Here is a 23,540-nt window from a genome sequence, read left to right on the forward strand (position 1 = left end):
GCCTGAGACAGTCATTAAATTTATAACTGATGATTTGGAGAGACAGACAACTTCTACTTATTCTTACCACACTAGACTTCCTTTCAGCTTGCCATTTTGTCGTAGTTAGCAAGAGGAAATTTGATAATGAATGTATACCTTTCTGCTGATATACATATGGGAAATTAGTTTGCTTGGCTTATTGATGTGATTCACTTAGCAGCAGATCAGAACACCATCAAACTTTACCTTATAAGGCAGCTAGAGAGAAAAATTAAAGTATGTTTTCTTTCCTAAAATGTCCTAAATGAAATGAATACTCAGAACTAATCAGAACAGATTCTTTAGGTTGGTGCCTTAGAAACTGTTGAAAGCAAAATATATCAGGGTTAAATACAGAGACATGCTATTTACTGTAAACACCAGATGCCTCTTTTAATTAGATTTATTGCCTAGGCCATGAGATTCAGGCTGGAATTCAGATCTGGCAGTAAATCAGTGTTTAAGTAACTGTGTCAAGGCAGAAGGACTTGCATATTAGGTACCTTTCAGAATTAGTAAGTTGCATCTATGACGTGTTTAAACTGGATGATGCAGTAATTAACCTGTAAATTTTGGTCATATAATCAAGTGACTGAGTATATAATGTACAAATTATAATGAATTTAAACTTTTTGGCACAGCACTTATTTTGTTTTATAGAAACTTTGGCATGTAATACCAAATTGTACTTTGGACACAGAGTTATCTTTCAATTGTTGTTGTTGGGTTTTTGGTGGTTTGTTTGTTTGTTTGTTTGTTTTTAAAAATTATTATTTGCTCAATGAATACTGTTGGGAATTTTAATTAAAAACCCCACTTGTATACACAGCACTGAGAGATAAAGTGTAAGCACATAATTTTAAAAGAGTTTTAGATAAGCTGTGCTGATGCCTTGGAGACAAATCTGCATGGGAAAATATTTGAAAGGGGAAAAAAAAGTAAAAATTCCCAGGAGATTGTTCAGGCACTTGTTGACTCAAGACATTTAGGGGAATCTCTCAGCTTTATGCCAATTTTTAAAGCAGTCATCAAATAGCAATATGCTTCTGTGTGGTTATGTGCTGTGATAAGAGAAGATTTAAAACATAAATACATACTTCAGGAATTCTTTACTCCTGATCTTTATGTGTTGATACTTTAACAATTACACGGATGTTATAATGATGCATATGAAATATATGCTGTGGGGTATATAAAGCCCCTGAAAACTTTCTGTTGCCTGAAGATGTTCTTTCATCAACTGCATATTAGATGTGCTAAAGTGGTCCTTGTTTATTTATTGGAGACTCCTAAATATTTTCTGTGCTTTCAGAACAATGTAGAAAATTCACTTTCATAACATTTGCCATGTGTACTGTAAATGTTTGGAAATATAATCTTTGCTTAGGTTTCCTATATTCCTCTGTTTAAGGTTTACTATGTTTCCCCCAAACACTTCCTTCTCGTCTCCTGGTAAATGTACTCTCTCTTTATTACAATCATTATTTTCTCGCTCCTAAGTGTCTTCTATTTCCAATAATTAATCTCTTCCTCTTCCCTGTTTGCCCTTGTTTTGGCATGTTTTTGTAACTAGACTTCTCTCATGGAAGTTTTCTCTTGCATCTTCCATTATTTTGTCTTGCTCTGGGCAGGCTTCTCTGGTCACTCCCAGTATCTCAATGTAGTTAATGCCTCTGGTTGAGTCATCTGTGGAAACTGAACTCTGGATCTTTGGGTCTGAAACAATCAACTCTCTGAGCTACAGAGTATATTAGCCAGTGGGCAGACCCAGGCTTATAAACATGTGTGGTCCCAGCCACCAGAAGAGAACAAGAAATGCTTATATCCACTTCCTCTCAAAAGTTCTTTTATTTTTTACTTTTATGTCATATTAAAAAATATTTCAGGAAACCTTTTAAAATGGTTAATAGTAGTTAAACTATTACATTAAATAGTGTTTCTTAGCTGTGTTTGTGTGTTCATCTTATTGACCTTTAATACATTCTAAAGAGGTTATAAATGTTGCAGACTTTCCCTGAGTTTGAATTTTTCCACCAGTTGGAGGTAAAGCAGGATTACTAGGAATAAAATTTAAAACATTACTACCGAATCAGTGAAATACTGTTAAAGCATTAAAATAACTGTGCCCATGTGCCATATCTAAATATTTCATTAAACCTTTTTTCAGGTTCATATTGTTGTAACTTCATCAAATGTTAAGATTTACATTGACTGCAGTGAAATACTGGAAAAACCAATCAAGGAGGCTGGCAATATCACAACTGATGGCTATGAGATACTTGGGAAACTTCTAAAAGGCGACCGAAGATCAGCAACAGTAAGCAATAAATATGAATCCATTCATAATTACAAGACCTTGAAATTTTCTGAGGAAAGACCTTAGAGATTAGGGTTTGCTGGGAAACCAGTGTTGTATCCAAAGCTTTCAAGCATCTGTACTGTCAAACTCAATGTGCTTAACTGAGAAGTTTGGTCTTTATAGCTTCTTGTTCCAGCAGAATTGCAAGAACAAAAATGTAATAGCTGGAAGTTGCAATCTGGCAAATTCAAACAGGAGCAGGAATTTTTTTCTTTTGATAAGGAGATCAGATAGTAATTGAGTGCATGTACTGTGGATTCTCTATCATTATAAATAAATGGAGGAGTAACTTTTAATGATAATGTCAATACATTTCATGCTTAACAACATTCCTAACTTACTGATCTTTCAAGAGTATTACTTTCTTTTACAGTTAGAAATCCAGAATTTTGACATTGTATGCAGTCCAGTTTGGACTAGCAGAGATAGATGCTGTGATCTGCCTTCTATGGTAAGTATAAATGAACCAGAGGCTATCCAGGAAAATGTTATTAATAGTAAATTTAATAATATTATTATTAGGCTGTTATTAAACCTTGTACTGAGAACACGTCTAAATCACAACACAGTTGTCAGAGCAGCCAGTCAACTGCACCTTATTTAAAAGTTTTGTGTCTGAGATGCTAGAATTGAGCCCCTTAGAAATGGTGCAAAAAATTACTGTTATATATGTATTACAGTAAAGTTTCAAATTATAGGCATTATAAATGGGAATATATATATATTTATTAATTTAATCTGTTCTTGGAGAGGCATTCAAAAAGTTACTATTCTTTGTCAGCACAAACAGTTAAAAGCATAGAAATACTAGAACAACATTTTGCTTGTGCCTCTATTGTTAATGCCTTGCATAGCTCACAAAGAAAATTTGCTAAAAATATAAAAGATCCTAAACCATGATTTAGCTGTAAGTTTTACTTGGAAACAGGATAATAGATAATCTTCCTGCTATTGTTTCAGAAAAGCATGCTGCCACTAAGTAAATGTCTTTAAAAGGACAGTAATAAGTTGTGATTGAATTTTCAGAGAGATGAAGCAAAGTGCCCAGCTCTTCCAAATGCTTGTACCTGTACTCAAGACAGTGTGGGACCGCCAGGACCTCCTGGACCAGCTGTAAGTTACCAGCTGTAGCTATTCACAATAGACAAATATTTTGTTTTTTAGATTTATGGAAGTAGTTTTGTGTTGGTCTGTGGTTTTGTGAAACAATTGTCAGTCAGAGAGTTTCCATCAATAAATCCGTAACAACACGGTAATCCTTCCCCTTTTCATCAGCTTCTACCAAATCTATCTGCTTGTATGATCTTTTCATGTATTTCCAGTGTGATCACTGGGATTAACTCCTCTTTGTTTGATAGGCTGAAAGACTTTGGCCCAGCCACTTGCACATCATGTACAAGATATTTTTAATGGACTGAGAAAATATTTTTCCTGAATACAGAGTCAAAATTTCACTCCAAGGAAAGATTCTTTACTCTGTCAGGGAAATAAATGACTTTATTTTTTAAAGGGAGAGATAGTAATTTATGGAATGGACATACTTCTATAAATTGCTTTGAATATTAGGGAGTTATGCTCAGCCCAGTAGTCATACTTTGAAGCTATCAAAAGTGCTGCATGAGGAATCTAAAGCCCAGTTGAGTTGTCTGGTAGTCTACTAGAGAGGTATTCAGAGATTTTGATGAATATAAATTGAAGTTTATGTCTGCAAGGACAAAAATCCAAATAATAATTTTTCATGGGTTGAATTGGCAAGGCTGAAGCTGATGTGGTTTCCCTGAGTTCCTGAAGCATATTTCGTTCTACTACTCTTTTTAGCAGTGTGATCTGTACTCTTCAAAACTTTGGGACTTCAATTAAGAGTTTGTTAAAGAGAATTCATAATGCACACTAGTATTATGCACCCTTGTTTTCTGTGTATGAAATACATTTTCTTTCCAAATACTCAATTTAGGGTGGCCCAGGCGCTAAAGGTCCCAGAGGAGAAAGGGGTTTGACTGGATCATCTGTAAGTATGTTTACCAAACTGCATCTATAATGATGTTACTACAGGCTTACCTGTATGAAAATTTTTATGTTTAGTTTAAGAATGTAGCTTAAAAAGTAGGTTGAAAATATGCCTTTTTGTTACTTATGTGCAGCATGCCTATTTGAGACCATATATTACAGTGCGTGTAGCCTAAAAGGCATTGGCCACGCATCAGGATACTGGGATTATGTGCATTAGAGTGTTAACATGCACTCTGCAGCATTATTGTTCTCTCTTCTGTACAGAGGACATGGCAGTGCTTCTAACTGGCAGTGCCAGAGGGCATGTATTGGCCTGAGACTGCCAACATGAATCAGAGAATAGCTTATGGAAGGGTATGCCCCTGGAACACCTATTTCCACCATTGTTCTGAAGTATTTAATGTGTTTCCAGCTTTCTGACTTACCTTAAATGTCTAACCCAAAGGATTTTGCAGTTCTGGATTTCAGACTGGATCGTCATTTACAATTTTGTTTTAATTTTCTGTTTTAAGGGGCCTCCTGGTCCTCGTGGTGAGACAGGTCCTCCAGGTCCTCAAGGTCCCCCAGGCCCACAGGGTCCCAATGGGCTGTCAATCCCAGGAGAACCGGTGAGTTCCGTTTTGAGTGCCATCAGCAGGTAGTGTGTGTGGAGCCAGAGCTCTCCATGGGGATGGTGGTCTTGGGAAGAGGGTGGCAGATTTGCCAGAGCATTTGTTTGTCCCTGCAACACAGTAGTATTGTGAAATACACCTCTTTCTGAAACAAGTCTCTTAATACAATAGTATTTTCTGTCCTGAATGTTACATGTGCTTATAGGATTCTAATGAAGGGACAAAGTCTGAGTGCTATAATTAAGTTGTACTACACTGTTTTCAGTCTTAATGGCTTTTCTGTAGAGTTGCTAGGCATAAAGGACTCAAAACAATCAAACTGTGGTACGGGAAAATTAAGCATGCAGTATTACTTTGAAGACTTTCCCACGGACTTACATGTTCCACTTCTATATTCTGGCTTAAATCAGTAGCTAGGGGTTTTCTTGGCAACAGCATCCATATTTTAGCAAGATGCTATTTCTGATTTCATGTGCATGCTTGCAAAGCCATAGTAACTCTTATTAACACTGATGAAGTTTCACTATGTTCTGGTTTTTATAGAAGATCCCATACATAACTCTGCATTGTGACCGTATTAAGGCTGCTTTTGACATATTTCAAAAAATAATCACCCTAAAAGCAAGAATATAATTCAGATGTTTCCTATTTAGGATTAACTTGAATTTTAATATATTCAGGAACTTTTTTTATTAAGTCTTTGATCAAAATGTAAAGCTTATAGAAAGAAGTGATGTCTAATTGCATGCTGTATAATTTTTCATTTGAAAATTGGTTACCTGCTCCATCTGTAATGGAATTTGGGAAATAGAAAATAAAATGTGCTTTAAGATAGACATTAGGAACACCTTCTGCTATGTAAGGACAAAGTAGAATGATTTTGCTACCCTGTGTAAATTCTTTTCATGGTTATTTTGGTTATATACTGGGATGAAAAAGTTAATCAAGAAGATCTAGATTTACCGGAGAGCAAGAAAGGAAAAACATTCCTTTTACATGTGTAATACAAATAATACATTTATTTTTCACATTCACTCAAAGATGTCTGAAGAATGAAAACACCAACATTTGTGGAATTTCTCATTAGCTAACAAGAATTTAGAGCACTTTTGAGTCATGTACTTTTTGTTTTTTGAATCAATTACAATCCACTTTCTCAGTCTATGTTTACAAATTTTTTGATTAGTACCAGTTGTTAATGCTGGGTAATCATCCAAGACACTGTAAAAAATAAATATTTTATTGTCAAGTTTAGCTCATGTGGGTTTGGACTGTGAATTTACACTACAGTGCTGTAGCATATACAGAAGGCAAGCTAGTTGTGAAAGGCAACAAATTGCTTCTTTATATGCTCCTACACCTTGTGTGCTGGAAATCTGATGTATTCTGCAATCATTTGTGAAAATTATAGGGTCGTCAAGGAATGAAAGGGGATGCTGGCCAGCCTGGACTCCCAGGGAGATCGGTAAGTTGACACATAGACAAGATAATGTGATTTTACACTATTCCTGATGCAACCTGGCTGCTGGACAGCTGTCTTTGACATCACTAGGAGTCTTAGGCTCTTCTCATACCTCCTGGGCCACAGTTTTGGAAACACAGTTATCTTACACTTTGAAATTTCAAATGTAGCTAATAGTAAACCATTCAAAACAGCAAACATGAAAAAACAGCTGTGCTTGGTCAGTCCAAATGTCCATCTGGACAGTTGTGAATTCACAATGACAGACCATAGGATTAGGAAGAGTACTCTGATAATTACCAAGGAAGGTCTCTCATCTTCTGCCTGCTTGCAGTTAAAAGTCTTCCAAAATAAAGATTGCAGAACCTTTACTGAACCCTTCTTTAGCAATGTTGCCTAATTTCTTCCAACTTTTGGAATCCAAATGGCCTTGGGACATTAATTGTATGCTTTCTGAAAGAAGAAAACAATATTAAAATTCAGTAATGTACAGGTTTCTGTGTTGTAAACCATACAATGAAAACAAAAAATTAGGGTATTTTTTAATTGGCCAAATTTATAGATAATCTAAGGTCATTGATATGCACATGTCATGGCATAATGAATATTCCTTGGTTACTATATAGTCCTTAATTTTACTGATGATGAAAAGGCTATATGAGGAATGCTTGAATGTTGTTGTGGACTTAGTTTCATATATCAGATAAGGTCAGTCATGGGCCAAGGGCCTTGTTTCATTAGTCCTTATAACCCTGAGTAATATACTTGTAGGGAGTAGTTATGTCCTGTAGGAAACAATGCTACATGTACAATGAGATTAGACAGAAATGAGGGAAGAGCATATATACTTGAGATATATGGAATGACATAGCAATAGTTGTTCTGTCATGGATATGACTTCTCACACTCTTCCTTCAGGGAATGCCAGGTTTACCTGGTCCACCTGGACCAGTAGGACCTCCAGGAGAAAGGGTAAGGTTTCTTCAGTTTATGTTCTGAAAAGACCAAATAATGTCGTTTTTGTGTTTTGTTGGATTTTTCCCTTCTTTATATATCTTTCAATTTTCAAATGTTTTTTTCATGAGGAGGCCTTTTATCAGCATTTCTTGTGGAGAGACAAAAGCAGGAGGATGGGAAGCACCTCAGGGGTGAAAACCTCCCCAGATAGCTACTGGTAGCCAGATAGGTTCTGTAAAAATTGCTCTGCTCCCTCCCCTGATTAAGTTCTCAGCTGCCTTCACCCACAGAGCAGTGTGGCCCCTGGGCAGGGCTCTGCCGAGGGACTCAGCCCCACTGTCTTCCCCACATTGTTGCTGCTGCAGGGGATCCCTTTGAAACTCTGCTTATCTCAACATCTGGGAGATATTGGTAAGGAATCTGTCTGTGCTAAACTTACTGTGAAGGTCAAGCTTGCCCCTAAACCTGTGGCTATCAGGAGCTTTTTTGGATGGAGAACTCTGAAATGTCTTCCTAATGAAGGGCATGGACACAGGTATTTCATTGTGGAGTTGTTGCAATTCCTTTCTTCTAATTGGTGTCAAGCAAATATCTTTTTTCATCACAGTGGAATATCACTTTTAAGATGACTGAAACAATTATTTGCCTTTACAGTCAAAATTAATAGCTGATATATGCATTTATAACTGTCCTTTAGTGGGAATTGATAGCTGGAAATGAAAATAGACAACCATGTGGTAGCCAGTTACCAAAGAGGATACTGTTGGATTGGTGGGTCATGGACCATCAACATTGACTTGTGAATGCTGTGTTGGATTACTGAAATGGGATTTCTTAGCATTCATTCTTGCAGGGGGAATATATGAGAGGGAGGTGGCTCTCCAGTTAAGCATAAACCTCTGATTGTCCAGTTAAACCGTAAATGAAAGAACAGTGAGAGATTTCGCTCTTCTGGGATAGAATAATGATTCCTTTTCTTAAAAATATCAAGAAACATTGATTTCAGTTTCAGTTCAGTTTCAACAGCAGCTGAACAGCTAAAGTGTCTGAAGTGTTCTATAGCCTTCTCCAGCATGATTTGTGATAGATATTTTAGAACTTATATTGTGGTTAGGTTTTAAAAGATAGGCTAGTAGTAACCAGAAGTATTGCAATTATATAATTGTAAAGACCATTTTTCTCTAATCTTGCTTCTGTTTTTGAATAGGGTTTCACAGGAAAAGATGGTCCCACAGGTCCCAGAGGCCCACCAGGACCAGCGGTAAATATAATTTTGTCTTTGATATACTCTGAATTAAGAGACCTGAGCCAAGAGAGACACAACATTGAAATTTTCGATTTCTGTCAAATGTAAAATGGATCCTTTGTTCAATCTCCTAAATGGGTCTGAAAAACTCTTGTTAGAAGGTGAGCAGACAGCAGGACAAAGCATATATTCACAAACATTCGTAACAGTGGTTTTGAAACTGGTTTCTGCCATGGTAAATAAGGGAGGAACCAGTTTCTCTGGTTCTTTAGCCATCATCTTTAAATGCATAGCTAGGTCTTCTAAAATCAATTAGCTTATTACTTGTGCACTGATGGAAACAGTGTTAATACAATTTTTTCTTGACAAGAGTATTTGAGGATTAGCTTATTCTTAAAGAGCTGCTTCATTGTGTTTTATGGGTTGTGGGTCCATGCTAGAAAAGAGGCTGGCTGTTAGAGAAAAGCCTATGTTGGACCAGAAAACCTGAGATAGGCAAGTTGCTGCAGCTCCATGTCACCAGGCCCAACCTGCAGCAAGCTGGAAAGTGCATTTCCAGAAGGCAGCTGCACAGAGTACTTATTTGCATTACATATAAACAGCAGTCTCTAAGGTAGGTCTTGGGCTGGCCCCACTCCCCCACAATTGTTTCTTATGTTCCTTTGTGAATGTGCAGATGAGCTTTTGTCACATAATTGGATACTGGTCTTTTAATTTTTGTACTTATCTAGTATCATTAGAATGGATTTTGGTCTTCTTGTGGATTTTTACATGGATCACAGATCTGCTAGGTGAACTTAGAAGGCCAAACTGTTTTGTACTGCTTTAGGATTCGATCATTAAGAATGTTACCAAAAGCATATACACAGTCTGCATCTTTCAGTGCTGAAATGCATGTTAAACTGTGGTGTTACATAAAAGAACACATTTCCAAGAAGAAACAAACTGTTTATTCCATAAAAAAAAATTCAAGCCTGATATGCGCCTAGCAGAAAACAACCTGATAAGGAGCCATTTTCAATATTTCTTTGTACTCAATGCATTAGCACATTTCTTATTAGCTCTTAGATTATGTATTTCCACAATTCATTTTACATGTCTCCTGTTGCAGGGTGCTCCCGGAGTTCCAGGAGTTGCTGGCCCAAGTGGAAAACCAGGGAAACCGGGAGATCGTGGGACACCAGTAAGATAATGATACACTTAGAGTATCAAATTTAAAATTATAGTCTGTTGATGAACGCGAGACTTCTGCTGCTTTAAATAGTTGTCTTGTACTTACGATGGTGGTTAATACAGTGGAGCTGACCTAAACCCACAAATCTTTCTTAAAGAAGAATTTTATTTTTAGAGTGTGCCATTTTGCTGAGTTTAATAGTTGGGGCTGGAAATTGTGGTCTCTGGTTTCCACTAAAAAGATCGTAGGCTATCATGTGCCAAGACATATATGCATTCCTGCACTGCATAAGCATGAAAAACTAGGTCAGCAAAATGATTGTCTTTAAAAGTCTTTACATTGGTGTAAGTGTGTGTAGTAAAATAGTGATAAACTGCTGAAGGTGGACAATCTTTGATAATATTACATAATCAGTTCTGTTTGCAAATGTTTCATTCTTTTTACAATGTTAATTCAAAATTATTTAGGAGTGGTTTCTGTGGGTTCTATTCAATCTTTTAAAGTGCTTCCTGAACAGGGAGAAAGAGCAGGAGGTGCTGCCTCTCACAAACAGTTTCAGGAGAAATTGAATTTGATTCATGTATAGGATCTCTGAGAAACTATGCTTGAGTCAGGGGTGGAGACAGAAAGTGAAATGAGATGTCATTCATTACTTGCGAATAATGTATGGCAGTCATCTAGAATTTTCCATCCTGCCTCAGTGTAGTTGTATATAAAAATGGTGGATAATTTGAAAGACTATGTAGTAGGCTGGGAAACTTGATGGCCATGAAGTGGAAGCTCTCAGGAGCATGTGGAAGCTCCCGGGATCACCGGGAAGCTGTGTCATTTTTCATACACATGTTGAATTCAGCCTGTGTTTGCCGGACTGTAAATTCCATTTCTCTTTGTAGCAGAGGACATGGAGTGTCTTAAGAAAGTCTTGAAGCTTTCCAGCCTTTAGATATACATTTCTAACAGGATATTCATGCTTGGTTACACGTTGAATAGACATGGCCTGAGCACAAAGTACTGTGCTTTGCTCATGAGGGAGCTTTAAATTGTCAAGTGTATCTGATTTTTCCTTCACCTGGGACAATGGATAGCTGACCCAGTTCAGAACCAAAGATCTTCTGCAATGAGTTTAGAAGGAAACCTGGCTACAAGCCCAATTTAAAGGCTTTTGCAAAGCAAGGCAGTCAACTCCTGTTCAAGCAGCATGTCTAAATTCTCCTGCACTCTAATTCTTAAGAGTTCCTTTCAATTAGGAATACATTTTTTCCCTGCAGTTATTGCACTTTCTTGTAATGGGACACTGCACATCATATTTACAATTTCTAATGTTTCTAGAACAGATCCCAGCAGGAATTCTGGCTTGCACCTTGCACAGATGTTTTATCAGATTCCTGGTGGACAGAATTTTAAGGCCTTCCTTTGTTTGCAGTATTAACAGTTGCCAAAGGTGTGGCCTGACAGCCAAAGGCAACTTGCTCTGTCATGAATCACAGTTCTGCCTGAAGAGAAAGATAATGAGGCTTCATATTGCCTTTGGTAAATACAAGGAATAAATAATTTTTGACCAGATCTTCCCAGTTTTTCTTCTACCTGAACAATCTGTACTGCTAGTACTATTAAATGAAAGTCAGGAGAAAGACCCCTGCAAACCAAGGGATATTGCATTCCAGGTAAAAGATATACCATTACCTGCAAATAATGAGCAGTCTTGGTGTTATGAAGTTACTCCTAGTGAATGTGGTCAGCTGGAGCTCCTTCCTGTGCTAAGCTGAGGCAGACCACACCGTAAACATTTCTCTACCTCACTGTGTACTTATCCTAGAACAAGTATATCCTAGAAGTGTTAACTGAATTTTCATGGAAATTGGAAATTTGGCTTTTTGGTCTGCTTACAAGTACCTCCAAGAGAAACTTAAATGTTTTTTCCAGCATAGCAACAAAATGACTGAGAAAGGAACCGTAAGAACACAAATGAGTTGCTAGTCTATTGAGAACTGTGTGCAGGCTGTCCTAGAGGAGATTAAAATATTTGTTGTCTGTCTGGTCTGATAATGAGAATTCCATAGTGGTTCATACACATATCATAAAGGTAATAACCATCAACAGTAAGAAAGACTCATTAAACTAGAAGAGGATATTGGTTCAAGAAGAAATGGATATGTTTTCTATGAATAAATATAATGGGAAATAGAAGATGTTGGACTAGAGGGGAAAGGGTCCACTACTTGTTGTTTTATAGGTGTGAGACTGAAAACAGTAATGATGGGTAGGCCGACTAATTTGTGTTAAGGTAGAGCTGTCCTGTTTATAAAACAGACTCTCTGACAACAGGGTCTGACACTGTTGATTTAGGTGGTTTCTGGGAAAAAAAGCAAGGCATTTAAATTTAATAAGTAAGGTGTTAGTAAACTGATGCCCCCAGGATGAAATAAACTGTGAAAACCTTTTGAGAATAGTCCAAGTCTGTTGTGAATTACAGGCTTTGAGAATTTTTGCATCTCTGCTGCCATGTGTTCACTGCTCTTGTATCCATCTATAGAGATGTCCTACATGAGTTCTCAAAAAGGCGCTGTTTTGGGAGCAATGAGCTGGTGGTTCTTGAGGGAAGCAAATATTCTTTTGGGAAAAACAATTGAGCACATTATCTTTAAAAGTATAAATAGCAAAACTTCCTTTGTTTTGTCCTCCTTCAGCAGTAGAACTATGCTGCAGCCCCAGCCTTCATCCCACAGTTCAGAAAAATCCCACATGCAGCATAAACCAGCTTTTCCTTGCACTGACCCCAAGTGACTCTCTCATTGCAGGATATCAACAAAACGGAATGCCAGCAGCAGCTGCTATTTCTCAAAATGCTGTCAAGTGTTGGCTAAACTGCACTTTTTTGTCTATTAAAAGAAAATAAGCTGAAATTTAAGAGGCATATAACCAAGTGGAAGGAAGATGCAAATAGTAACTCAGTAATAATTGCAGTTGTAATTACTTTTTTGCAAATTTGTTTCTATGGTGGAAAATTCACTTTATTGTTAACGTGGCCAGTCAGCCTCTAGGCTTCAAATTTTAAAGTTAGTTCCAAATAGCCTGTAGACTTCCAGCCACAAGGCTGAATCGATGAGTGTTTGCAAGGTCACAAATTGAAGAATGAGGCTCATTTCCTTTCAATGAATTTTAAAATTGACCATGCATTGCTTATAATGAAGGAATGGCATTAGCATTTTCCTCTCTGGGGGAACTTGTTGTCAATACTTTGGCACAATGTTGTGTTTTTGTTACCAGAGCGCCTCCCTGTCTTACCAACATGGCTTGTAGTTGAAGACAGCCTGACAATTTTTCTTGACCGGTCAGCAAGAATATTTCCAGAAACAGTATATATGATTTGAACATTTTAACTTTGCACACTTTTTATCTGTTTTCTCTTCTCTTCTCTTCTCTTCTCTTCTCTTCTCTTCTCTTCTCTTCTCTTCTCTTCTCTTCTCTTCTCTTCTCTTCTCTTCTCTTCTCTTCTCTTTTCTCTTCTCGTCTGGCAAGCAAATTGGAACATGGCATTTTAAGTAATTATCAGGATATTTTCAGGATAGTAGGTGAGAAATCTGATTTATATTGCCTGCACTTACCTAGTGAATAAACAAAAGATGTACTGTATGATTTGCTCTGGAACAAGGTCATACTATGAAAGCCTTAGAAAGAATGAGAACAAAACAAGCAGGTATTATAATTTTGAACACAGCAGATAATTTCAAAGGCATATGCTTGCAGGAAATAGAAAAATTGGCAAGCTTCAGACAAAGAGGAGCATCAATAGTTTTTCACAATTTGTTCCCCCCAGATTTTCATGTAATAGACTACTGCAATTAAAAAACTTACAGTTCTGTTCAATGGATATTTCAGGTACATGTAACAGTTAATGAATGAGATGTTAATGTCTGTTTATTTGGGAATCAAACCAAGGTTTTTTAGTGCTTCACTACATCATCTTTTTACCACAATGTTAATTATTGGAGAATGACAGAATTGTCATATTTTTCTAATGGCTTTAGTTGTTACCATTTATTTATGATATGGCATTTACAAGTCCATAGGCTGTTTCAGCATGTGGGTGTAATAAGCTAAAACATAAAGACAGACATTTCCCCATGGACTTCACAGCATAAGAAAAATATAGATGAAAAGCAAAGGACAGAAGTGAAAGCATATTCAACAGCTTCATGGGTATATTTTGTACGTATTAACAACTGCCTCACTGGTGGCATAATTTATTCCAATGGCACATTTATGGTGTTACAATTCTAAATCTCTCATTTGAGTCTGTACAATTAATTTTACAAGAACGATCTGTTATTCATGATGCAAATGTACCGTGTGACAACCACTTAACTCAGTGATGGATGAACTGTCTCATATTTTCTGTGCCATGTCATGGGATAGGTGTGTGCAACTCTGCAGCAGGGAAGCTCAGAGACCACACTAAGTTCACACCCTGACATACCCCAAGGACATTTGTCTGCCCAAACCCTTGACAGAAGTCTATGAAACAGTGTCACCAGATTCGAGGGGTGTCTGCTGTGACCTCAGTGGAATGATCTGGTGTTTCGTGTTGTTGAAATTAATTGCGGGTACTGTAGGAATGTTATGAGAAACAGCTGCAGCCCACACTTGGCCTTTGCTTTGTTAATGGTGATAAATAGATTCCTTAAAGAAATAACACAGTGCAAAAAGCAGTAACACTCAGGATGTGTGTGTTACTATGTGGAGAGCTATGCAGAGCAGCAGATGACCAAACTGATCTTTCACCTTTGAAATATGCCTGATGTTCAAGTAGTAATTTGGGCTAGAAATGAAAATCCATGTGAACTCATGCTAGCCCCATCATTATTCCTGGTATTTTCATATACACATATATAAAAACTGAATATATATATATATATTATAAACTGGAATAATTCTTTCTGGTTTGCTTCCTACATAGTACCCTTGAAAACTGAAAACCCCACAACCACTAAACTATTCAAAGGCAAATGGAAAGTGCTGTTTGAGAAAAGTTGGCAAATGTTAGTAATTATAAATGACCTCAAACTAAGACTTCTATGAGACATTTTTAAATCTAGAAATATTTGAGAATTAAGAGGGAAGCTGTCATTATAAGTAGAATAAACACTCTCTCCATGTTATGTGTCATCTCTTAATAGCTCTATTTCACTTAATATAAATTCCTTTCATATGGATTCAAGAAGACAACTGCCCTTCCTTGACATGTGTTATTCTTCCTAATATACCTTCTGCAATAAGTTGTCTGAAAATTTAAAATTAAACAGTCAGATATAACTCATACAAGACCATTAACCTTTTACAGAAATATGATGCTAGAAAATTAACTTTGAAATTGACAGCGTGATCCAAGTGTCAGAATACATCCATTTTTTGGTCCAAGTTTGAATTTTTCCTTCAGGTCTTTTTCTTCTGCATCTATTAGTGTGTTTGATGACAAAAAAAAGATCATTATTTCTCCACTCTTTTCTGGCATCTGTTTTAGCATCTCTGAAATGAAAAGTTCAAGGAGAATCAGATCTTTCGTCTTGAAGGAGTCAAAACTTTTTCTACAATTAAACATCTCAAACTTATAGTTAAGGTGAAATAATCCTTCAGTTGCTTAATTTTTACTTATTTATTTTAGGGTGCACCTGGAATGAAGGGAGAAAAAGGTGACAGGGTAAGTCTGCTTAAAAGTCAATTCTCATAATTTTAAAATTAAACACTATGTTTTTAAAAGTACAGGCACTTGCTAATAAAACACTTGTTTTGAATTTGATTATTTAGGGTGATATTGCTTCTCAAAACATGATGCGAGCAGTTGCAAGACAAGTGTGTGAACAGCTGATAAATGGTAAACACTGTTGCTTGCTTTGTATCCCATACAAGTAATTGACTACTTTCTTAAAAAGGGAAAACAATGGTTTAAATTTGAAGAGACAGATATTTTCCACAGAGCACAGCAAGAGCTTGATCAATCTGATAGCTGTCCAATGCAAATGATTTGGTGGAAAAAATGTAGCAGCAAATATTTATGAGATCCAGAGGCTAGTTTGATAATCACAGAATAACAGAATAAACTGAGCTGGAAGTAATCTGTGACCTTTGGAAATATGCATGCAGTTCTAACATTCTGGTGAGGTTCCCTTTATCATTTTGGTCCAAAATGACTTCATCTTAGCAATCAAATCAGTATATATTTTCTCATTAAATGTGTCTTATCTTCAAGACAAGGGAACCAGTGAGAAAAAGGATGCTTAGTGCAGGTTCTTTGCCAGCAGGGAAGGACAGAGGAGTGCTGGGTAAATACTGTGCACAAAACCAGTGGTGCTATGCAAGTAGAAACAAAATTTATTTGGAAAAGAACTTTGAATTTAATTTCAGTCCTCTACTGCCACATAGTGCAGCTCTGTAGCCCATGAAGTTGCTCTCTACAGAGGCTTTCTCTCTGACCCTGAAGCAGTGCTTTTGCTATCAATAGGCCTGCCAAGAAAGACAGAGGGAAATTGGTTTTTAATATTGTATCTATTACAAGGATAAGTGCTAACTGAGGAAAACAGATACACCTTTTGGATCATTAAGAGTGCTTGTGTACAGGGAAGAGGACAGTATGTCCTTTAAAATGTCTGTGATGGCTGCTAATAAAAACATGTCTGTTAGTTAGCCATCACAGAAGAAGTAAAGTACATTTGTGAATGTGTTAGGCCTATGAATAAGGATATCATGTCCAAGATATTTTAACATTTCTTAGAGCATCCCTGCCTTATTTTTTTCATGTTCTGTTGATCTCTTCAGTGTTATGCTAGGACTGACACATTATACTAATCAGATGTGTCTCTTCATTAAGGCTTCCTTCCTGCATAGTTTCAAAATGGTGTTGCTTTTGTTTGCACATCCTTTTTTTGGAAATGAAATTTTCCCATATGCAGAAGGTATATAGGTACAAGCCTGTGAATTCTACAGGCTTAAGAAAATTGCTTCATTGACTGTGCTGCTAACTCTACACATGAATAATTTATATTGTTTGTGGTAGCTGCAGAGGTCTGAAAGAACACAGAAATGTGAAACTACAGTTTTAGAAATGGAGCAAATATTTTCTGTTCTTCAGAGTAAAAACAATCTCTAAACAGAACTCCAAGAACAAGAGTACTGTAAAAAAAAGTCTTGATTTTGATTTTAATAGTTCTATGATAATTTTTTTAATGTCATTGGCTTCCAAAAACTCCCTTACTTTAACTCCCTGCCCCCTCTCTCCTCCATTTATGTTCACCCTTCTTATGAGAAATTAATCTTAAGTCTTTCTAACTAATCTGTACTAATTTATTGAATGGGAACAAGCAAAGGATTTAATTAAGAGAGATAATATTTTATTCCTTCCCACTCTGATAAAAAATTTTCACTCATTTCACATTTTTCTTTTCTTTTGAAGGTCAAATGAGCCGCTTCAATCAAATGCTAAATCAAATCCCGAATGATTATTATTCAAACCGAAACCAGCCAGGGCCACCAGGTCCACCTGGTCCCCCAGGAGCTGCTGGGACAAGAGGAGAACCTGGACCTGGAGGAAGACCAGGATTCCCAGGACCTCCTGGGGTTCAAGGACCACCTGGTGAAAGAGGTGAATAAATTTCAAGTCAGCTGTACTGTGGACATAGTGCAGAGGCTGCCAGAGGAGCAGTCTGCTCCCTTTACCGTGTCAGGCTAGGAAGCCCTGCTGGGCCAGTTGGATTGCCTGAGGGACACTGGTGTGCTGAAGGACAAGGTTAACTAGATCACTGCTTTCCTGTCTCTCTCTTGCTCAGATTTCGTGAAATACAAATTGGTGTAACATTTTGGCTGCTGTCTGAGACTTCCACATAATAACCCAAGAAAGCAAATGTTCTCAGATCTCTTCTGGCATTAAACAGCTGAGTCTTGAAAGGCTGTTTGGAGTAACACAACTCTTTGCAAAATAGAACACTGATTAAGAGAGAAAATGAGTCATTAGCAAGTATAAAATGTAGGACTTTAAAGAATTAGATCAACATCCTTAGCACTTTACAATATTTTGAGGGAGGGAAGCAACTGAAGTCAATGTGAACATATGGCTAAACCTAGTTTTTGGCTTTCTTGGATCACTGCAATCACATGGGGTGTCTGTAGTGCACTATTTTGTGGCCTTTGCTTATTTCCACTATTCTACTATAGCATAGACTCAGTGCTGTGTTTTCTAGGATATATTTTATACACTCTTTTAAAAAGGCTAGGAATAATTCAAGGAATTCAGAGGAATTTCTTAAAATATTTTCATTATAACTGTTCCTAAGAAAGTGTAAACCATGCTTTATAGAAATATGCAAGACTGAAAATTCCTTCCTGATTGTAGTTTAAAATAAGAAAATTCAGTGGTGTTTCAGTATCTCAGAACTTTTCTATGTTTGAGAGAGTTTATTAGTGCTAAGTTACATCTACATCCTATTTTATTCTTGGGTAACTATATTTAGTTCCAAATTATTTTCCCAAATTCCCCTTTGAACATCTGCAGAACATAAATTTTAACCACTCTTGTTGTATTAAATAATGGGAAGTAAATATTAATGTCAGTGAGAAAGTGTAAAGAAATGTCTGTTGATGTGGTTTCCTTTCTTTGATTTTCATGGCCTTTTTATTATTCTGTAGGAATCCCTGGAGAGAAAGGTGAAAGAGGGACTGGATCCCAAGGACCACGAGGTTTGCCAGGACCACCTGGTAAATATTTTCTGTTTAATCAGATTACAGAAAAGTAGGAGAAAAGCAAACATTTCTTCACAGACAACCAGACTAGATATGGTGAATGAACACCCTTTGCCCATTTCATGGTTTTGGCCTGTATTGGAGTTTATTCTAATAAATTTGTAGGAAACCACCACAAAACCAGCAGTTTTGAGACTTTTGGACATGGCTAATAGGTATTCATCTTTATATTTTAATTTAGTCATCTGGCATGCCTGTTAATGTGAAAATGTGTTTAATGAAAATACACTGTCAAAATGTTTGACAGATACTTTTCATAATTCTTATCAGATGATTCTTTTGTAGTACCTGTTTTTTTTTTTTTTTACTTGCTGGACTACAAAATACTCCCACATGCAGGGTTACCAGATGATAGAGACAGATGATTTGATTATTAGTTTTGGGTTTTGAATTATGAAATTTTGTTTACGCCTTGGCATAATCAGCTTCATCACTTGTTTCTGCTTGTAGTTTACTAGACTAAAATTGCTTTTCATTACATGAACAATAACATGCTTGCAGTCAAATTGTAGCCCCAGTTACTTGAAGCTTTACTTTTCTGCTAACCATAATAAGACTGGTTCCAAAAAAAACATTACCTCATCTATCCTGGGGCTACTGGGCAGTATAATTGATGTACTTCTATATTTTAATTGAAATCCAGTGTGCTTGTCTAATCTAGTAGTTTCCCTTGAGATCATCATATCTCACACAAAGGGGAAATTAACCAGAGAATACATTGACGTTTCTTACTTGGCTCAAACCTTACTAAATTAGTTTCTAAGAATAAATACTTAAGTAAGCCACACACAGGGAAGCAACTCATGATGAGTCACATTTCTAGATTTCTTTTGTTTTTCTTTCTGTTGACCCCCATATAGCAACAAAGTGTGAGTGCTTTCTCACCAAAGACAGCCTGGGCTGCATAGTCTAGACAGAAGTATTGTTAGCTGTTTTATCTAGATGGCTATTAAAGAAAACAAACTCCCAACCTCTCAATTCTAAAATTAGGTCCACAAGGAGAATCTAGAACTGGTCCACCAGGCTCCACAGGATCACGAGGACCACCAGGGCCACCAGGCCGTCCTGGAAACGCGGGTATTCGGGGTCCTCCAGGGCCACCAGGATATTGTGATTCATCCCAGTGTGCTAGCATCCCTTACAATGGCCAAGGATTTCCAGGTAGGATATGAGCAACTTAACCTTAACCTTGCCCTAAATAGCCTTCACAGATGTTCATATCGAGCTGCTTTACATGAGACAGTCCTGCTAATCTGAACATACTGGGTCAGAAGGAGATGGCTGCAGTGAGCAGGCCTGCCTCATTGTAAGGTACAGGTATATGAGCAGCCATTTAGACTTGATGTTATGCATGGTTTGTTTTAAATAGGAAATAGTGAGTAAATATTGTAGTCTTGTTTGTTTTGTTGTTATTTTTTAATGTAGATGGTTACTAGCTGGTAGTGTTGCTCGTAGGATTTAAGTGACCAATTTCTTCTCTTCTTTTTTCCCCCTCTATCACCACCCCTTCCAATCGTCTTCAGAACAAGGTTGAATTCTCCATGTTTCTCTTGAAAAATAAAAGGAATGCTGTGGTTGGCAGTTTCCATGTGTCTCTTTTTGAGCCATGTCAGGATTATTTATACAAAATAGATTCCTGAAATAAAATTTTTCCACAAAGGAAATCCATTTGGTGATAACAGTGCAGACAAACTGAAAGCACCACTGTCCTACAATATCTACCAAGTTAAACACCATGGAGTCCCCGATTAGCCCTGAGTCATACAAGCCTTCCACTTTCTGACGTAGCTCAAAGCAGTAGGCTGCTTCTGGAACCAAAATGAAGGGTCACAGTGACCACCATTTTTTGACTGGAAAGGTTCTAATATATTTTAACATGGGGATCCTGCAGGACCACAGTATTGTTAACAAATTAATATGTATGCTTTGCCAGATCTCAGAATTAATGTATGTGATACTACTATTGGATATGGTTTGCTGTTAGTGTAATTGTGCATGTATTCATGAAAAGAAAAAGAAAAGAAAAAATATATATATATATGTACACACTTGCAGACTCAGTAATACTGGTTAAAGTGCCAGGTGGTTGTGCAGAAATCACAAAAAAATTCTTATTTGAATGAAAAATAAAGAAAATTGTATGTGTGATTCAGCAGTGTTTTTTCTAGCAAGCAGCTATGTATACATATATAAATATATGCCTAAGACTTAACTGTTACGTGTTTAGTTGGATGAAAGTATGTTTTTGCACATCAGATGGACTTTTTAAAAGACTAACATCATCTTTGGCCTGTTTCAGGTTTCGGCTAACACATTTTCTAAGTCGCCAGTGCTGCTTACAGTTTGAATACATGAAAATCCTGTTTCTGAGATGTTTGCGCACGTGCTTATTAGAAAATGAGTCCGTATGGATATTTCACCACGGATATGGTTCTTGAACCATGTTGACCTCATAGAACGGGGAGATACTTTTACTAACACAACTCATGAATGAGATAAAGGACAGTGACGTCAATTCATTAAGCCTATTGCATTTCAGTAATAAAATAGACAGTCTCTCTTTTTTAAAAAATACCTAGACCACCAGAAACCTCAGTGGTGAAGGAGGCTTGTAAAACTACTAACCAGCAAAGGTAATGCCGTTAGAAGAGAGACAGTTTTAACCTGGAAAATGAGAAATAACTTATGTAAATAGTAAACTAATTGTGGCTTGTAGATGATTTGTATGGGACTGTATTCACTAAAATCTGTTAACAACTCTATGTGATACTTTTGCATAAAAGCCTGCTGCTGCTTGCTGTATGCCAGAATAACATCTTTGACAACTTATGAAACCTACTTGTCTGTTTCTTGTTACCAACATGTCTGAATTGGGGCATATACCTTTTTTTTTATGTGTAATCTTGTTGGATCTGTAACTGCAATTATAAATACCAAAGTTTTATAATACTTTTTCTTCTGTTTTGCTGTAGTTTTTGGTGTTCCTGAAGCACCAGCTGTAACTCGGTTTGTTACGAGGAACAGCACGACAAAATGACATGTACTGTATATTGCCGCTGGTGATAGTTATGCCTACACTTACCTTCCCATTCTCAGAGAAAATTAGTATATGCCAAACCCATCTCTTCATTTTATCTGCTCCACGTCTTCTATTAATTATGCAGTTTAAAATAAAGCCCGATGCTTAGATTTACTGAAGTAGCTGTAAAATAGTAATTTTATTTGATTTTCTTGGTTTTCTTCTTTAAATAGTTTTACCATGATTTGTCCCTTGCCTAATTTATGACTCTTTATGCACTGTTTTGTGTATTATAAATACAAAGCCTTTCAAGATGAATTTTAAACCTTTTATTATTTTACTGCCAAAAAAGCCTTCATGAGCAAAACTGAGAAATACCCCCAGTGAACTAATTATTTATATATTTATTACATGAAAATAAGGTTGAACTAACATTATGTAGACAGACTAACTTTCATTGCATATGTGGATTCAAAGACATGCGATAACTATTATGTTCAATCGGACAACTATTTTCAACCAGAACCATACGTGCCTGAAAGTGGACCCTATCAGCCTGAAGGTGAACCCTTTATAGTACCTATGGAGTCAGAAAGGAGAGAGGACGAGTATGAGGACTATGGAGTTGAAATGCATTCACCAGAATACCCTGAGCACATGCGCTGGAAAAGATCACTGTCAAGAAATGCAAAAACAAAACCGTAGAAGATCTGTGTCTTGTTTTGGTTTTTGTTTGGTTGGTGGTTTTTTTTGTTGTTGTTTTTTGCTGTGCTTGCATTTGCAGATACACACAGGGAGAGTGCATCATTCCTTTTGCAATATGGCTTTCTGGTCTTTTCATATCAGATACACCCCTGTTTTGTATCTTGCTTATGTGGGGATAGCAATGTGTGTACCCAAACACTTCATGTTGCTCTGGAAATGCTTGTAAAATACTGTTGCTTATAGTGGTTGCATACAGATTAAGGTGTGCATTCAGTTATCCCAGTGCTGCCTTTTCATTAAAATAATGTAAAAACGAATACATTAAAAAAAAAGAAAACCAAAAACCAAAACAAAAATAACCACAGAGCTGTTGCAAATTTTCTATGGACTGTCTGCTTTAGCTCTACATTTTCTCCTTTTTCAAATGCATGTTTTCAGTTCAGTCAGATCACAGGTCTGCAATATCTAGTTAAAAAGAACCAAAAATTTCTCTCTCCTTCCAGTATCATTGTAATTTTCTTCTATTCTGAGTTACAGTCTGCAGAGCATATACTGCTCTTATACATCTCCTCTAAACACCACAAACATTAAATAGCTGAAATCATTGTATCAACTGGATACAGTTTAATAATGCCTGAAATCTCCTTGTTTGTAGACACAGTTACATTTATGCCAAATTGCAGTCAATCCTGCAGAGGTGGAATTGCATGTTTATGTTGTATATTTAGTATGGATTTTTTTTTCAGAATACAATGTTTCGTAGTTACCAAAAGCAGTTGGAAATTGTTTGCAAGACTATGGATATAGAATTGCTGCTTTTATATTTTAACTGCAAATTGTGAATTTCACTGCCTTATATTATTTATTTCTGAAATGAAAGAGGCATTTTTCAATAAAACTACTGAAAATGTATGTGTCAATTCATTTTTTGAAAGGCATTGTGGGACTGATATTGTATTAGTTGTATTTCCTCAATAATCTGGAAATGCCAGGTATCAAATTCAATTAGAATGGGAGTAGTCTAAGAAGTATTTGGGCTATGGTGGCTGGAGGTGGCAGGATGAAAGCAGGAGATGTCTCCTCTCTCTGAGGTATGAATAACTTTTAGGAAATTCAGTCTGCAAGGCTTTTGGTGAGGAAAGGGAGATCGACTGAGAGGATTAATTGCTGACTTCTGGGGGATTTC

General features: G+C 36.7%; 1 protein-coding gene across 4 annotated transcripts in view; it reads left to right on the plus strand.

The window, feature by feature from the left end:
• COL12A1 (collagen type XII alpha 1 chain) overlaps positions 1-23,266 on the plus strand; it is a 100,099-nt gene extending 76,833 nt beyond the window's left edge. For 2 of the 4 annotated variants that reach the window (XM_014263470.2, XM_014263473.2), the window contains 15 exons: positions 2,189-2,338; positions 2,754-2,831; positions 3,407-3,493; positions 4,335-4,388; positions 4,903-4,998; positions 6,413-6,466; positions 7,382-7,435; positions 8,628-8,681; positions 9,778-9,849; positions 15,503-15,538; positions 15,646-15,712; positions 17,288-17,476; positions 18,517-18,585; positions 19,621-19,791; positions 22,173-23,266. In XM_014263470.2, coding sequence (XP_014118945.2) covers positions 2,189-2,338; positions 2,754-2,831; positions 3,407-3,493; positions 4,335-4,388; positions 4,903-4,998; positions 6,413-6,466; positions 7,382-7,435; positions 8,628-8,681; positions 9,778-9,849; positions 15,503-15,538; positions 15,646-15,712; positions 17,288-17,476; positions 18,517-18,585; positions 19,621-19,791; positions 22,173-22,354 — 1,413 coding nt within the window. In that variant the 3' untranslated portion in view covers positions 22,355-23,266. Of the gene's footprint in view, positions 1-2,188; positions 2,339-2,753; positions 2,832-3,406; positions 3,494-4,334; positions 4,389-4,902; positions 4,999-6,412; positions 6,467-7,381; positions 7,436-8,627; positions 8,682-9,777; positions 9,850-15,502; positions 15,539-15,645; positions 15,713-17,287; positions 17,477-18,516; positions 18,586-19,620; positions 19,792-20,153 lie in introns of all 4 variants that reach the window. The other 2 variants (XM_014263472.2, XM_014263471.2) reach the window with 2 other exon arrangements.
• Positions 23,267-23,540: the final 274 nt, after the last annotated feature.

This window comes from Pseudopodoces humilis, chromosome 3 (genome assembly GCF_049639895.1).
Source record: "Pseudopodoces humilis isolate 2021_Gansu_Grassland_sample_001 chromosome 3, ASM4963989v1, whole genome shotgun sequence".
NCBI classification, from domain to species: Eukaryota; Metazoa; Chordata; class Aves; order Passeriformes; family Paridae; genus Pseudopodoces; species Pseudopodoces humilis.